We start from the raw sequence: 16,449 nt of genomic DNA, 5'->3' as shown, positions 1-16,449 counted from the left end.
CAGAGGTATTGCAGTGTATTATACAGTACGTGCCAGGAGAGTAGGTGATGTCCCCGTGTAAACAAAGCCAAACATTAGCATGTCTATGGCCGAGGGTCGTTAGATTGGTGGGGATGGGCAACAACAACCGCAGGCAGCCCAGTATCAATTGCTATCGGGGGAGGGTCGGCCGTCGGGGGTTACTTTTCTTCCTGGAATTAAAAACGTCTGGGTTTCCGAGGCTACTTTTGTTCAAATCAAACGGCACACCTGACCATTTCAAACGGCACACTAAAGTGCCGCGGCACACATGTTGGGAATCACTGCATTAACCTACTTACGCGGCAAATCTGTCCTCAAATTTCGAGCATGGAATATCTGCCACTTAAATGTTGGTTATGCGTTATGCGATGCTCAGTCAATCACAGCGCAGAATGGCACACCTTGCGGCCAATTGCAGCGCCAATTTCGGCGGAACACATGGTAATTTTCTTCCGATCTCGTTGTGTATGTACTGTTATGTGTTATGTATTGTGATGTATTTTTAAAGTATTGTTCCGCTCAGTGTGAGAGGACCTCAGTGGAAATAAGTCTTCCAACTTTCCTTTGGAATCCTTGAATCGCTGATCGCAAATCAAATCAAACACAACATACAAGTGCCTGTAATATACATCAAGTGAAGGCAGAGTTTGGAATATTGTTGCCAGTAATGAAGTCCAGAGACGTTATTCTTCTCCACACGACTATCCCAGAGAGTTTGGCTTGCTCGATTGTGTCAAATGACGCATGACGTGTGATCTGATGAAGCGTCTCTGTCTGTTCCAGTAATGAAGTCATTACTGGTGAGAAATGAGATGCCTGTAGTTAAGTGACACCTGAGCCCAGCCTAATGGAGGCATCCTATTTAAAATGTTAAGTGTTGTTCTGATTCCATGGCATACTACAGCTTTTGGCTGAGGGTCTGGTTTGCTGGATACTAGGGATGTCCCGATCGGAGTCGATCATGTCATTTTCAAGTGATCGGGATCGGGAGAAATAAATCGGAGATTTTCTTTTTTTTATTTCAATAAAATAGTGTGTCTAAATAGGCTTGTTTCTATGTTTTTTCATTTTCATTTATTTATTTATTCCGAACATGTTAAAATATAAACAAGAAAAGACCAAGTAAAGATTAAAAACAAAAAAAGAAGCGTCCAAAAATAATAATAGTGATCTTTCATAATCCTTAACTTATATTTATGTTCGAAAAAGGAGTAAGAAGAAGTTTATTGAAAACTTATCAAGTCCTACCCCTTCTTTGTGTATCTCAATACATCAAAACTTATCAAAATGATATTCTGATGTATTATATTCTGATGTATTCTGATGATTCTGATGTAAATCTCAAAGAAAGATGTATAAACAATATTTTGTTAAAACTGTCATGTTTATACTTGATGTTTCTCCTCCTGGGGCACTAGTTCCAGCAGTGGCACACTGGTCTCAAAGATCATGCAACAAAGACAGTCACAGAGGCGTGAAATAGACCCATGATGAAAACAAAGGAATGCAACCCCTACTATGCATGATACGATAATGTCCTGTAGTAGGCCTACTATCTATCTCTGAATGATAGCCAAAGCCATGCAAATCGTGTTTTCTCTACAAGAGTTTTAACTTTGACTTCAGTTCCATAAGCTGTAGTTGCAAGATTCATTATTTTTGCTATGATTCCCTGCTTTCATATGACATGAACAAATAATCTACAATGACAGTCCTTCTATAGTTCTAATAAAAGTAGTCACATATTATTGTGTACACACGCACGCAGGCACACATGCGCGCACGTATACACTCTCTGTCTCTCTCTCCTAATTCTGTCTGTCTGTCTGTCTGTCTGTCTGTCTGTCTGTCTGTCTGTCTGTCTCTCTGTCTGTCTGTCTGTCTGTCTGTCTGTCTGTCTGTCTGTCTGTTTCCAAGATGGCGGCCATCACCGCCAGTGCAGAGCACTGTGAGCAGTTCATCTCCTACGGCTGTCGCATGTCCAGACTGCTCAACACCCCAGGTACGAACTGACACAGGATCAGCCTTATGACACTGACTGTTCAATATCCCAGGTACAAACTGACCCAGGAACATCCCTTATGATACTGACTGTTCAACACCCCAGGTACAAACTGACCCAGGAACAGCCTTATGATACTGACTGCTCAACACCCCAGGTACAAACTGACCCAGGAACAGCCTTATGATACTGACTACTCAACACCCCAGGTACAAACTGACCCAGGAACAGCCCTTATGATACTGACTGCTCAACACCCCAGGTACAAACTGACCCAGGAACAGCCTTATGATACTGACTGCTCAACACCCCAGATACAAACTGACCCAGGAACAGTATTATGCTACTGACTGCTCAACACCACGTACTGGTCCATTTGAACTCAGGAACAGTTTCTCTCTCTATTATACTCATACATTATTTTTTGCTTTGGGGACGAACATATCTGTTGAGTTCACCATCTTTCTGCCGGGTCAGGTTTAATGACGACGCACAAGGCACCGCTTGTTGCGCTAAAATGCTTTAGCTAGTGTGACGCACCGAGCAAAGCAAGGAAACAGCCTACAGCACAAAACAAGTCTGTACCTTAGTACAATTTACAATTTGACGCTCTTAATCCAGAGTGATTTATAGTAAGCAAGAACAACACATGGTAATACATCAAATACATAGAAATAGTCATCAAAGATCATAACTTTACTTGAGTATTTCCAATTTCCAACACTTACTCCACTACATCTCAGATCCAAATATCGCACTGTTGCTCCACTACATCTACTTGAAAACTTTAGTTACTAACTGTTTTATTATTATAAAACATACATTAACCACTTCAGCCCTATATGCATTTCGGCCTTTTGAAACAGATCAACAAGCTCACGATGTGTCGCAATGCGAATGATTTTCCTGCTGTTTGTGATGTCACAGCCTGCAAATCCCATACATGTCAATGGGATTCGCCAGCAGATGTCACTGTTTTGCCGGTTTTCATTGCAGCTCAAAAGACTTCCAAACCCCAGAGAAAACTCCAGACCACAGACAATCCACTGAATGTTCAAAGTTCAGGTTTTTTGGGTGTAATTGAGGTCATAAAATCTCAAATAAAAACGAAAAATAAAAATAAATGCAAATTATTGCCATGAAACCTTTAAGTCACATTTTGATATGGATACTTCTGTACTTTTAACTCAACAAGATGATGCTTATTGGATGCTTTTACTTGTAGTATTTCTACATTGGAGTACTTGATAGTATTGATAATACAGAATGTGAGTACTTTTTTCCTCCACTGGCCATGCCATCGTGTGTGGTTTTGATCAATTTACTATTGATCAATCTATATGCAGACACATGCAGGCGCGCGCACGCAGGCGCGCAGGCGCGCAGGCACGCAGGCAGGCACGCACGCACGCACGCACACACGCACCCACGCACCCACACACACACACAAAGCGAGTAAAGTGCTTCATGGAAGTTGATGAAATGAAATTAACAATCAGAGCAGAACAAGGGAAGCTAATTTACTCAGAAATATGAATAATTAATTAGCTGCCAACTTTCATCACATTTCACTGTCAAAATCATGCACACCCACGCACGCACGCATGTGCACACTGCACACGCATGCGTGCGCACACACACACACACACACACACACACGCACACACACACACACACACACACACACACACACACACACACACACACACACACACACACACACACACACACACACACTCACACTCACAGCTGCGTTGTGGAACTAAATGGACCATTAAATAAAATTGTATTCTGGTTCTAATTGGGAAGTGGGACAGTGATTGACGTAATTGTTTTAATTGGCTCTGACCATCGCCTCTCCTCCCGCACGCACGCACGCACGCACGCACGCACGCACACACGCACGCACACACACACACACACACACACACACGCACCTCTCATCACCTCTCTAAAAAAGCATGTCAGAAGCAGTGGTGTAACTAAGTACATTTACTGTACACGTACTGTTGGACATGTTGTTGGACATGTTGTTAGACATGTTGTTGGACATGCTGTTGGACATGTTGTTAGACATGTTGTTGGACATGCTGTTGGACATGTTGTTGGACATGCTGTTGGACATGTTGGACATGCTGTTGGACATGCTGTTGGATATGTTGTTGGACATGTTGTTGGACATGTTGTTGGACATGGTGTTGGACATGGTGTTGGACATGGTGTATGCTATTGGACATGCTGTCGGACATGCTGTCGGATATGCTGTCGGACATGCTGTCGGACATGTTGTCGGACATGCTGTCGGACATGCTGTCGGACATGTTGTCGGACATGCTGTCGGACATGCTGTTGGACATGCTGTTGGACATGTTGTTGGACATGCTGTCGGACATGCTGTCGGACATGCTGTTGGACATGCTGTCGGACATGCTGTCGGACATGCTGTTGGACATGCTGTTGGACATGCTGTATATAAATATCATATATGTGTGGAAGAACATTTTCTTCTCTGTACACACTCAGTATGTGAGAAGACCATTGCAGGCTCACCTGTCATATTAGTTAGTTGTTAGTTTTAGTCATAGACTTTTGTAAAAAAAAACAAAAAAACAACAACATATATGGAGTTCTTTGTCATGCAGGGGTGCCCAAATATGGAGTCTATGTGTGATGTCTGAACAGGCCAGCTCCATATATGGAGATCCAGGGGTGATCAGGTGTGATAAATTGGCTAATTTGGGCCCTGTCCAGAGCCCGTGCAGGGAGGCTTTTGGGAGCTTGTAGATCTTCAGAGCGCAGCCACACATAAAATGACTTGTCTAGTCTAGTTCTAGCATTTGAGTCCAGTTTTTCAGAGCCTCATGGGTATAACACCTGTGAAGGAAGTAGGAAGTATTATTAATGCATAGAGCCTAATAAATCCTGCAGTGATGTTCTCTCGTTAGATTCAGCAACAGCTGGACTCGTCTGAGTCTGAACAAGACTGATGGCAGACCATGCAAGCACGCACACACGCACGACGAACGCATACATGCTGTCGGACATGCTGTTGGACATGCTGTTGGACATGCTGTTGGACATGCTGTTGGACATGTTGTTGGACATGTTGTCGGACATGCTGTCGGACATGCTGTCGGAAATGTTGTCGGACATGCTGTCGGACATGCTGTCGGACATGCTGTCGGACATGTTGTCGGACATGCTGTCGGACATGCTGTCGGACATGCTGTCGGACATGTTGTCGGACATGCTGTCGGACATGCTGTCGGACATGCTGTCGGACATGCTGTCGGACATGCTGTCGGACATGCTGTCGGACATGCTGTCGGACATGTTGTCGGACATGCTGTCGGACATGCTGTCGGACATGCTGTCGGACATGCTGTCGGACATGTTGTCGGACATGTTGTCGGACATGCTGTCGGACATGTTGTCGGACATGTTGTCGGACATGCTGTCGGACATGTTGTCGGACATGTTGTTGGACATGCTGTTGGACATGTTGTCGGACATGATGTCGGACATGCTGTCGGACATGTTGTCGGACATGTTGTTGGACATGTTGTCGGACATGTTGTTGGACATGTTGTCGGACATGCTGTCGGACATGCTGTTGGACATGCTGTTGGACATGCTGTTGGACATGTTGTTGGACATGTTGTTGGACATGCTGTTGGACATGTTGTTGGACATGCTGTCGGACATGCTGTTGGACATGCTGTTGGACATGCTGTCGGACATGCTGTTGGACATGCTGTTGGACATGTTGTTTGGACATGTTGTTGGACATGCTGTTGGACATGTTGGACATGCTGTTGGACATGTTGTTGGACATGCTGTTGGACATGTTGTTGGACATGCTGTGCTCTGTGCTTGCGGTTAGGGTTAGGTTAGGGTTTGAGGTATTGGTTGTCGTTCTAATGACACTCGGACCAATAGTATGTCGGAATACAACGTGTGAAGACTTTTTTCCACCACTAAATAAATATCATATATGTGTGGAAGAACATTTTCTTCTCTGTACACACTCAGTATGTGAGAAGACCATTGCAGGCTCACCTGTCATATTAGTTAGTTGTTAGTTTTAGTCATAGACTTTTGTAAAAAAAAACAAAAAAACAACAACATATATGGAGTTCTTTGTCATGCAGGGGTGCCCAAATATGGAGTCTATGTGTGATGTCTGAACAGGCCAGCTCCATATATGGAGATCCAGGGGTGATCAGGTGTGATAAATTGGCTAATTTGGGCCCTGTCCAGAGCCCGTGCAGGGAGGCTTTTGGGAGCTTGTAGATCTTCAGAGCGCAGCCACACATAAAATGACTTGTCTAGTCTAGTTCTAGCATTTGAGTCCAGTTTTTCAGAGCCTCATGGGTATAACACCTGTGAAGGAAGTAGGAAGTATTATTAATGCATAGAGCCTAATAAATCCTGCAGTGATGTTCTCTCGTTAGATTCAGCAACAGCTGGACTCGTCTGAGTCTGAACAAGACTGATGGCAGACCATGCAAGCACGCACACACGCACGACGAACGCATACATGCTGTCGGACATGCTGTTGGACATGCTGTTGGACATGCTGTTGGACATGCTGTTGGACATGTTGTTGGACATGTTGTCGGACATGCTGTCGGACATGCTGTCGGAAATGTTGTCGGACATGCTGTCGGACATGCTGTCGGACATGCTGTCGGACATGTTGTCGGACATGCTGTCGGACATGCTGTCGGACATGCTGTCGGACATGTTGTCGGACATGCTGTCGGACATGCTGTCGGACATGCTGTCGGACATGCTGTCGGACATGCTGTCGGACATGCTGTCGGACATGTTGTCGGACATGCTGTCGGACATGCTGTCGGACATGCTGTCGGACATGTTGTCGGACATGTTGTCGGACATGCTGTCGGACATGTTGTCGGACATGTTGTCGGACATGCTGTCGGACATGTTGTCGGACATGTTGTTGGACATGCTGTTGGACATGTTGTCGGACATGATGTCGGACATGCTGTCGGACATGTTGTCGGACATGTTGTTGGACATGTTGTCGGACATGTTGTTGGACATGTTGTCGGACATGCTGTTGGACATGCTGTTGGACATGCTGTTGGACATGCTGTTGGACATGTTGTTGGACATGTTGTTGGACATGCTGTTGGACATGTTGTTGGACATGCTGTCGGACATGCTGTTGGACATGCTGTTGGACATGCTGTCGGACATGCTGTTGGACATGCTGTTGGACATGTTGTTTGGACATGTTGTTGGACATGCTGTTGGACATGTTGGACATGCTGTTGGACATGTTGTTGGACATGCTGTTGGACATGTTGTTGGACATGCTGTGCTCTGTGCTTGCGGTTAGGGTTAGGTTAGGGTTTGAGGTATTGGTTGTCGTTCTAATGACACTCGGACCAATAGTATGTCGGAATACAACGTGTGAAGACTTTTTTCCACCACTAAATAAATATCATATATGTGTGGAAGAACATTTTCTTCTCTGTACACACTCAGTATGTGAGAAGACCATTGCAGGCTCACCTGTCATATTAGTTAGTTGTTAGTTTTAGTCATAGACTTTTGTAAAAAAAAACAAAAAAAAAAACATATCTGGAGTTCTTTGTCATGCAGGGGTGCCCAAATATGGAGTCTATGTGTGATGTCTGAACAGGCCAGCTCCATATATGGAGATCCAGGGGTGATCAGGTGTGATAAATTGGCTAATTTGGGCCCTGTCCAGAGCCCGTGCAGGGAGGCTTTTGGGAGCTTGTAGATCTTCAGAGCGCAGCCACACATAAAATGACTTGTCTAGTCTAGTTCTAGCATTTGAGTCCAGTTTTTCAGAGCCTCATGGGTATAACACCTGTGAAGGAAGTAGGAAGTATTATTAATGCATAGAGCCTAATAAATCCTGCAGTGATGTTCTCTCGTTAGATTCAGCAACAGCTGGACTCGTCTGAGTCTGAACAAGACTGATGGCAGACCATGCAAGCACGCACACACGCACGACGAACGCATACATGCTGTCGGACATGCTGTTGGACATGCTGTTGGACATGCTGTTGGACATGCTGTTGGACATGCTGTTGGACATGTTGTTGGACATGTTGTCGGACATGCTGTCGGACATGCTGTCGGACATGTTGTCGGACATGCTGTCGGACATGCTGTCGGACATGCTGTCGGACATGTTGTCGGACATGCTGTCGGACATGCTGTCGGACATGCTGTCGGACATGTTGTCGGACATGCTGTCGGACATGCTGTCGGACATGCTGTCGGACATGCTGTCGGACATGCTGTCGGACATGCTGTCGGACATGTTGTCGGACATGCTGTCGGACATGCTGTCGGACATGCTGTCGGACATGTTGTCGGACATGTTGTCGGACATGCTGTCAGACATGTTGTCGGACATGTTGTCGGACATGCTGTCGGACATGTTGTCGGACATGTTGTTGGACATGCTGTTGGACATGTTGTCGGACATGATGTCGGACATGCTGTCGGACATGTTGTCGGACATGTTGTTGGACATGTTGTCGGACATGTTGTTGGACATGTTGTCGGACATGCTGTTGGACATGCTGTTGGACATGCTGTTGGACATGCTGTTGGACATGTTGTTGGACATGTTGTTGGACATGCTGTTGGACATGTTGTTGGACATGCTGTCGGACATGCTGTTGGACATGCTGTTGGACATGCTGTCGGACATGCTGTTGGACATGCTGTTGGACATGTTGTTTGGACATGTTGTTGGACATGCTGTTGGACATGTTGGACATGCTGTTGGACATGTTGTTGGACATGCTGTTGGACATGTTGTTGGACATGCTGTGCTCTGTGCTTGCGGTTAGGGTTAGGTTAGGGTTTGAGGTATTGGTTGTCGTTCTAATGACACTCGGACCAATAGTATGTCGGAATACAACGTGTGAAGACTTTTTTCCACCACTAAATAAATATCATATATGTGTGGAAGAACATTTTCTTCTCTGTACACACTCAGTATGTGAGAAGACCATTGCAGGCTCACCTGTCATATTAGTTAGTTGTTAGTTTTAGTCATAGACTTTTGTAAAAAAAAAAAAAAAAAAAAAACATATCTGGAGTTCTTTGTCATGCAGGGGTGCCCAAATATGGAGTCTATGTGTGATGTCTGAACAGGCCAGCTCCATATATGGAGATCCAGGGGTGATCAGGTGTGATAAATTGGCTAATTTGGGCCCTGTCCAGAGCCCGTGCAGGGAGGCTTTTGGGAGCTTGTAGATCTTCAGAGCGCAGCCACACATAAAATGACTTGTCTAGTCTAGTTCTAGCATTTGAGTCCAGTTTTTCAGAGCCTCATGGGTATAACACCTGTGAAGGAAGTAGGAAGTATTATTAATGCATAGAGCCTAATAAATCCTGCAGTGATGTTCTCTCGTTAGATTCAGCAACAGCTGGACTCGTCTGAGTCTGAACAAGACTGATGGCAGACCATGCAAGCACGCACACACGCACGACGAACGCATACATGTATAGCGGGGCCGCTTTCTCCGTCCCCTTGACTTGAAGCAGTTGATAGAATCATGTATAACTTGCACGCTAATGAAGACAGAACTATATTCATCAAACAAACGACTTCATTAGTCCTCTGATCTGCGGTTATTAAACTTCACTGGCTGACATCTGTGTGTGTGTGTGTGTGTGTGTGTGTGTGTGTGTGTGTGTGTGTGTGTGTGTGTGTGTGTGTGTGTGTGTGTGTGTGTGTGTGTGTGTGTGTGTGTGTGTGTGTGTGTGTGTGTGCGTGTGTGCTTGCGTGCGTGCGTGAAGATGGAGGTCGGGAGATCAATACCCACAAGAGGGAGGGAGGTAGAGAGAGGTAGAGAGAGAGAGAGCACGTCTTGAGGAATGAGAGAAGAAAAGGGTTTAGATGAAAACAGTGAATGCATGAGAGACGTTCGGTGAAAACAGTGATAGAAACAAAGTAAGTAAATGAGATGTATTTTCTCGCCCGCTATGCGTCTGTGTGTTGTGAACGGAGCAGAGCTGCTCAACTCTCTCACCGTGAGATCAGAAACGGACACAAACACACAAGGGGAAGAACGAGACACAGAGGAGAGTCAGAGATCATCCCGTGCTCTCCTCCTCTGATGGAGGCTGTGACCGATGGAGCGTTTGTACAAAGCAGACCACCCCCCTTTCTCTCTCTCACTAAGACCCCCCCTCAATCTCACCAAGCCCAGAAAGAGGGTAGACTGTTCAGAATGAACTGCAGAAACACAGAATGACCTGCATGCTACAGAAATACACTCAGATTCCATCCTGGGTTGTTTGGTGGTCAGCCTGTCTTTATGTTCCCCTCGGGGGTAGTTTCCACTAGCCTGGTAGAACCACTCCCCCTGCTGGACAACATTTGCATTCTGCCAGAAGGGTGAGTCTGGAGTCTCTCGGGCAGAGACGATGTACTCCGGACCAATTCTGGCCGGAGCGATATGCGGCCGTATGCGGCCGCTAGAGGCGGGATCAACGCGAGACTTATGACATATTGAAGCTGTGCCACAGCGCAAATGTAAACTCAACCTAACAAGACTACAACTCGAAATTATTATGGAGATATCAGATTTTTGTCCGGCTGCTTCCGGGTTCATCGTTTCTGCTTGAGAGAGCCCAGATGCAGGCAGGAGGAGGGAACTTGTGAACTCAATACTGCCGCAATCTGGCAGAGTCAGGTTAGGTTTCCACTTCAGAGATAGTCTTATAGTGTTATAGGAGAATATGAGCTCTCCATGTGCAAAGCTGTGGGAGGATCTCTTCCTAAGCCCAGCTTGCTGCCTCAGTTCTTTGTTACTGATGCTTTTAGGCCAGAGGATGTGATGAATGTTAGTCCAGAGGGGATATAGTGGTTGATGAATGTTTGGATGTTTATTTGTAGTGGTGACAGACAGTCAGTACTCAGTATGTCTCAACACTGTTTTCATCCAATCTTTTTTTGTTTTAATCTAAAACGCCCATGGACGAAAAGGAGCATGACAAAGATGAAGAAAATATGAATACCTGTCCCCCTATTAAACTTGGATGACAATGGGTGCACGATTATGAAATTATGACCGATATCTGATCTCTGATTATTTGCAGGGACATATCTGCCAATACCGAATGTGACTGATTCCGATATTATACAGGGGACCACAATGGAAACAAGCCTAGGCCCTAGGGGCTTGGCCTGTTGATAAAGTATTCAATCAATACAAATAACAAAAATAGCCTACCTGTATACTCTTTTTCCAAGTGTCTGTTTTCACTGATGATTATAATTGCGTCATGAATATCGGTGACCGATCCGATACCGATTTTTCATGGCCGATATGGCCTATAGAGAGTATGCACAACCATGATTTTCCCATCAGGACACGCCCCCCTCATCTAGACTGAGTGGCAAAACATTGAGCAGCATGGAGTGTTGGAGTTTGGAAGTTGGAAATCACTCAACCGACCTGTTTCTAAATGTCACATAATGCAGGAGGCAGCAAAATGCTGTGTTATTGAAAACAAGCATTTCCAAACTCTGACACTTAGAAAAATAATCAAATGCAGGGCATTTCTTGACAGAAAGTAGCTCATAACGTTTCTATGGTGGATTTTCATGGAACAAAAACGTCAAGCTTTTCGTACAGCTGCAATGTTGGTGAGTTTAACATTGTTTAATGCAATCAGACAGGACTTTTCTGTTCGGATGAATGGGCTGTCAAGGCCAGAAAGTGACAACTGACAACTAATACTTGCACTAAAATGCAAATTTAAAGAAAAAGACAAAGAAACAAAACAAAAATGATCAACAAATACACAAGTAGAAAAATATATAACTCCAGCGTAAACTCCTATCCTATGTGTCGTCCTCATATTGACTAATTATTTACTGTCTTCCGATTGGCATTGAAGATCAATGCAATTAAATGCAATGACATTATGTGACTCTTTTTGATAGAGAGACAGTCATGACTGCAAGACTAACTATTCGGGAGACAAGAATTTGAAGCTATGATTCCCTGCTTTCATATGACAACAAAACGACAAAAAGACATACTGTACAAGAGATCACCACCCACTAAGTCCTTTATGTGTGTGTGTGTGTGTGTGCGTGTGCGTGTGCGTGTGCGTGTGCGTGTGCGTGTGCGGTGCGTGTGCGTGTGCGCGTGCATGCGTGTGTGTGTGTGTGTGTGTGTGTGTGTGTGTGTGTGTGTGATGGATGAGTGGATGGAAGTCATTGTCATCCTGATGACAATCTGTTCATCTGCCTCAACCTGAGAGAACTCTGCACTAAATGGGACTTATGTTCACGCACGCATGCACGCACGCACGCACGTACGCATGCACGCATGCACGCACGCACGCACGCACGTACGCACGCACGCACGCACGCACGCACGCACGCACGCACGCATGCACGCACGCACGCACGTACGCACGCACGCACGCACGCACGCACGCACGCACGCACGCACGCACGCACGCACGCACGCACGCGCACACACACACACACACACACACACACACACATTGACCTGAGGGAACACAGCACTAAATGTGACTAATGTTGTCATGCTCATTTATCTCAGATTATTTTCCCAGAATGCGATTTGTTTTTAGTCAAAACAAGCTTTATTCAACGGCCCCATAACTAAAGAACCGATGATCGTGTGCGCACATGTGCGTGCACGCGTGTGTGTGCGTGTGCGTGCGCGTGTGTGCGTGTGTGTGTGTGTGTGTGCGTGCGTGCGCGTCTCAACAGATGGAAGCCCCTTCACGTGGTGGGTCGGTCGGGGCAGTGACAAACACTTCTACTGGGGGGGTTCCGGGCCGGGCGTCCAGAAATGTGCCTGTGGCATCGACAGGAACTGTACGGAGCCCAAATATGACTGTAACTGTGACGCCGACCTCAACACATGGTGAGTCTAAGGTGGGGATTCACACTATATGGTCCCCGGATGCGCACTCGGGACCACTTGGCAGATGTTGTGGTATAGTGTGAACGCTGCGTACCGTTCCCGGGAACGGATCACCCAACTGTTCCCGGGACCGCATCGGGACCGATTGAAGTGTACTCGGATACGGATTGCTGCAATGTGAAAGCATTGAATGAATACAGTTGAATGAAGTGTACTCTGATACGGATCGCTGCAATGTGAAAGCATTGAATACAGTTGAATGAAGTGTACTCAGATACGGATCGCTGCAATGTGAAAGCATTGAATACAGTTGAATGAAGTGTACTCAGATACGGATCGCTGCAATGTGAAAGCATTGAATGAATACAGTTTAATGAAGTGTACTCTGATACGGATCGCTGCAATGTGAAAGCATTGAATACAGTTGAATGAAGTGTACTCGGATACGGATCGATGCAATGTGAAAGCATTGAATACAGTTGCATGAAGTGTACTCGGATACGGATCGATGCAATGTGAAAGCATTGAATACAGTTGCATGAAGTGTACTCGGATACGGATCGCTGCAATGTGAAAGCATTGAATACAGTTGAATGAAGTGTACTCAGATACGGGTCGCTGCAATGTGAAAGCATTGAATACAGTTGAATGAAGTGTAGCCTACTCGGGTGCGGAAGAATCAAGGCCAATGTGAATGATGCTCCCGTGCTTGCAGTTATGTTTACGTTAGGATTAGGTTAGGATTAGGTTTAGGTTAGCACGGCGTGCGTGCGTGCGTGCGTGCATGACTGTGCTTGTGCGTGCGTGCGTGTGTGCGTGCGTGCGTGCGTACACATAATCTTCAATGCGTAAAGATTATGTGTACGCCTAAAATAACATAGTATAGTAGGTTATATCGCACTAGGTTTTGTCATTATGTCTGCGTGCGTGCGTGCGTACATATAATCTTTACGCAATGAGTTCCTTGAGCCATTCATCCAATGCACCCAAAAACCGATCCCAGCATGTATTTCAAAACGTTGTCCTTCATTTCTAAACATTCCAGGGTTCGGTCAATTTCTCTCCAGGACAGAGGATTATACTGTTGGATGAATAATTGATACGTTGTTTAACCTGCCATCACATCTCTATTGTATGTATTTACAGTTCAATGTATTGTCTTTAAACATTTAATATATACACTAAACGCATGTGTACAGTGGACACTTTACACAGTGGCTAGTACTGCAGTGTTGAATTTGACAGCATATTTTGATTTTAGTTTTAGTCATGGTCTTTTTTGTCATCTGAAATGTTTCGGTGTTAGTCTTGTTTTAGTCGACTAAATATCATATGATTTCAGTCGCATTTGATGGCGTCGTAATGCCTGATTTTATACTGCGAGTCTGCAGCGCGTTGAGGGCTTGTAGATCAGCTATTTTCAGCATGCAACCAAGCATACAATGACTTGTCATTTAGTTCAGCGGATTCATCCGTTATCACTGTATTAAATATACGAAATCAACCGTTATCAGGACGTTGGGATATGGCTAATATGGCCATACTGGCCGGCATATTAGACATTGTGGTGTCTGGCTGTGTTCACCCAGACTGCGCATGCAGGGTGGTGCAGACATAGCCTGGTCAAGGACTCCCCCTGCTGAACGTGTAATTTCCAACTCTATTGTCGTGGCATGGAAACTAGGGGCTACTAATATTTACTATTCTCTGCCTATCGGGACGTAACTCGGACGGCGCTGAGTCGGGTCTGGTGGCCGTCGCAACGCTCGGCACGGCGCCTCGCTCGGCACGGCGCCTCGCTCAGCACGGCGCCTCGCTCGGCACGGCGCCTCGCTCAGCAGTGCCTCACGTGGCTCAAGGCCACCAGACACGGCGCGCCTCCGTCATTGACACAAAAAGCAAGCGCTTCAGTTCCGGATTTCCCAGTATGTTGATTATCACATACTGGGGGTATTTCTAAGGTGCTGATCACCAACATTCTCTTGATTATCGGGTGATAACATCCGAAGCGGGTGTTTAGTTCTACTTGATCTCTTGTCCACTAGTCTCTGTCAGAAATTTTTGTCTATAGTTTTTATTTGGTGACAAAATTGTCGGTGTATTTAGTCATCGCAGCTTAGTTTTTATATGGGTTAAACCAGTGTAGGACAATGCTTCTTTGTTTCCTGTTGGTATTACAGGTGATACTAAAGTAAACCTCACTCTGTTTTGATTGGTTCAGGAGAGAGGACTCTGGCCTGCTGCTGTACAAGGACCACCTGCCCGTCATCCAGGTTGCCGTGGGCGACACCAATCGGCCAGGCTCGGAGGCGGAGCTAACCGTGGGCCCGCTGCGTTGCCAGGGAGACGGTGAGCGTTATAGGCCTATATACGCAAGCTATACATGCTCTTGTCAACAATCTTCTGAACCGGAAATTAGATTTGAAGTAATGTGTAAACACACGCACACAAAGCAGGACTCAGTGCTGCATTACATCAACATCTTGATCCGGATTTGATGAAGAACAAAGTGGCATTGTTGAGCAGCCTAAACACACGCACTCACACACCGCTCATGCACCGCTCAGTTTGCACGGGTGTGATTTTTTTTTAATATCAAATAATGTCTTCTAAACTGATGCAGTTTATTGCTGGTGGGTCTGCATGAGCCTGGAACAATAAGTAGCCTAAAATAACATAGTATAGTAGGTTATATCGCACTAGGTTTTGTCATTATGTGCGTGCGTGCGTGCGTGCGTGCGTGCGTGCGTGCGTGCGTGCGTGCACGCGCATCTGTGTCTCCCTCTCCTCTGTCTCTCTCTCTCGCTGACAGGAAGTCTCCTGGATCTGTCCAAGACGCCACTCAGTGATTCTTGTGCCAGTTGCCGCAAACTCAACCACGCCCACCGCCTCTCCGCTCGAGAGAAGAAAATGAAAGGCAACACTGAAGGGGCACAACAAGTGCTAAATTATATAGAAATGGTGCTGTACACTAACTGAAACACATTGTGATGCTTAACCGTCTCCATTTGATGAAGCTGCACACAGTAGCCTACATTTCACTAAAGAGATGAAAACAGGGGGGCACGGTGGCACAGTCGGTAGCATGGGTTCGATTCCCGCTCGGGACGCGGTGGGTGCTGGTGGCGTGTCTCCTCCTCCACGTCATCAGTGCCCATACCCGAGGCGGGGTTGGCGAAAGGGCCTCTCCGTGTGGAGTTTGCATGTTCTCCCCGTGTCCCCTAGGCCTAGGGTAGGTATCCTCACAAAAAAGCGTCTGATGGAGGGGAAAGGAACGGGTTGGAATAACGTGTTCCTTCCACGCGCTACGTCCAACCAGGGAAACTCCCCCCTGTCAGGTGCAAAGGAGCAATTTGGACACTCAGGCATGAAGGAAGCATGAGTTCAAGTCCGTTGCTCTCCCCATGTCCCCCATATATGGGGACCACGTTGGTGGAGGGTGTGTAGAGCCCAGCATCACATTAGATAATTGACACAGGGGTGAAAAATGGG

At 46.0% G+C, this 16,449-nt stretch overlaps 1 protein-coding gene across 1 annotated transcript in view; it reads left to right on the top strand.

Annotated features, from left to right (window-relative positions):
* The window catches only part of LOC306927173 (contactin-associated protein-like 2), a gene marked incomplete at both ends in the record, with an annotated part of 144,694 nt that overhangs the window by 96,462 nt on the left and 31,783 nt on the right, over window positions 1-16,449 (top strand). The window contains 3 exons of the mRNA XM_079506858.1: window positions 1,939-2,023; window positions 12,801-12,957; window positions 15,179-15,306. Coding sequence (XP_079362984.1) covers window positions 1,939-2,023; window positions 12,801-12,957; window positions 15,179-15,306 — 370 coding nt within the window. The remainder of the gene's footprint in view (window positions 1-1,938; window positions 2,024-12,800; window positions 12,958-15,178; window positions 15,307-16,449) is intronic.

The sequence above is a fragment of the Electrona antarctica genome (genome assembly GCF_951216825.1).
Source record: "Electrona antarctica genome assembly, chromosome: 1".
Taxonomy (NCBI): Eukaryota; Metazoa; Chordata; class Actinopteri; order Myctophiformes; family Myctophidae; genus Electrona; species Electrona antarctica.
This window is presented reverse-complemented; position numbering and strand designations above follow the sequence as displayed.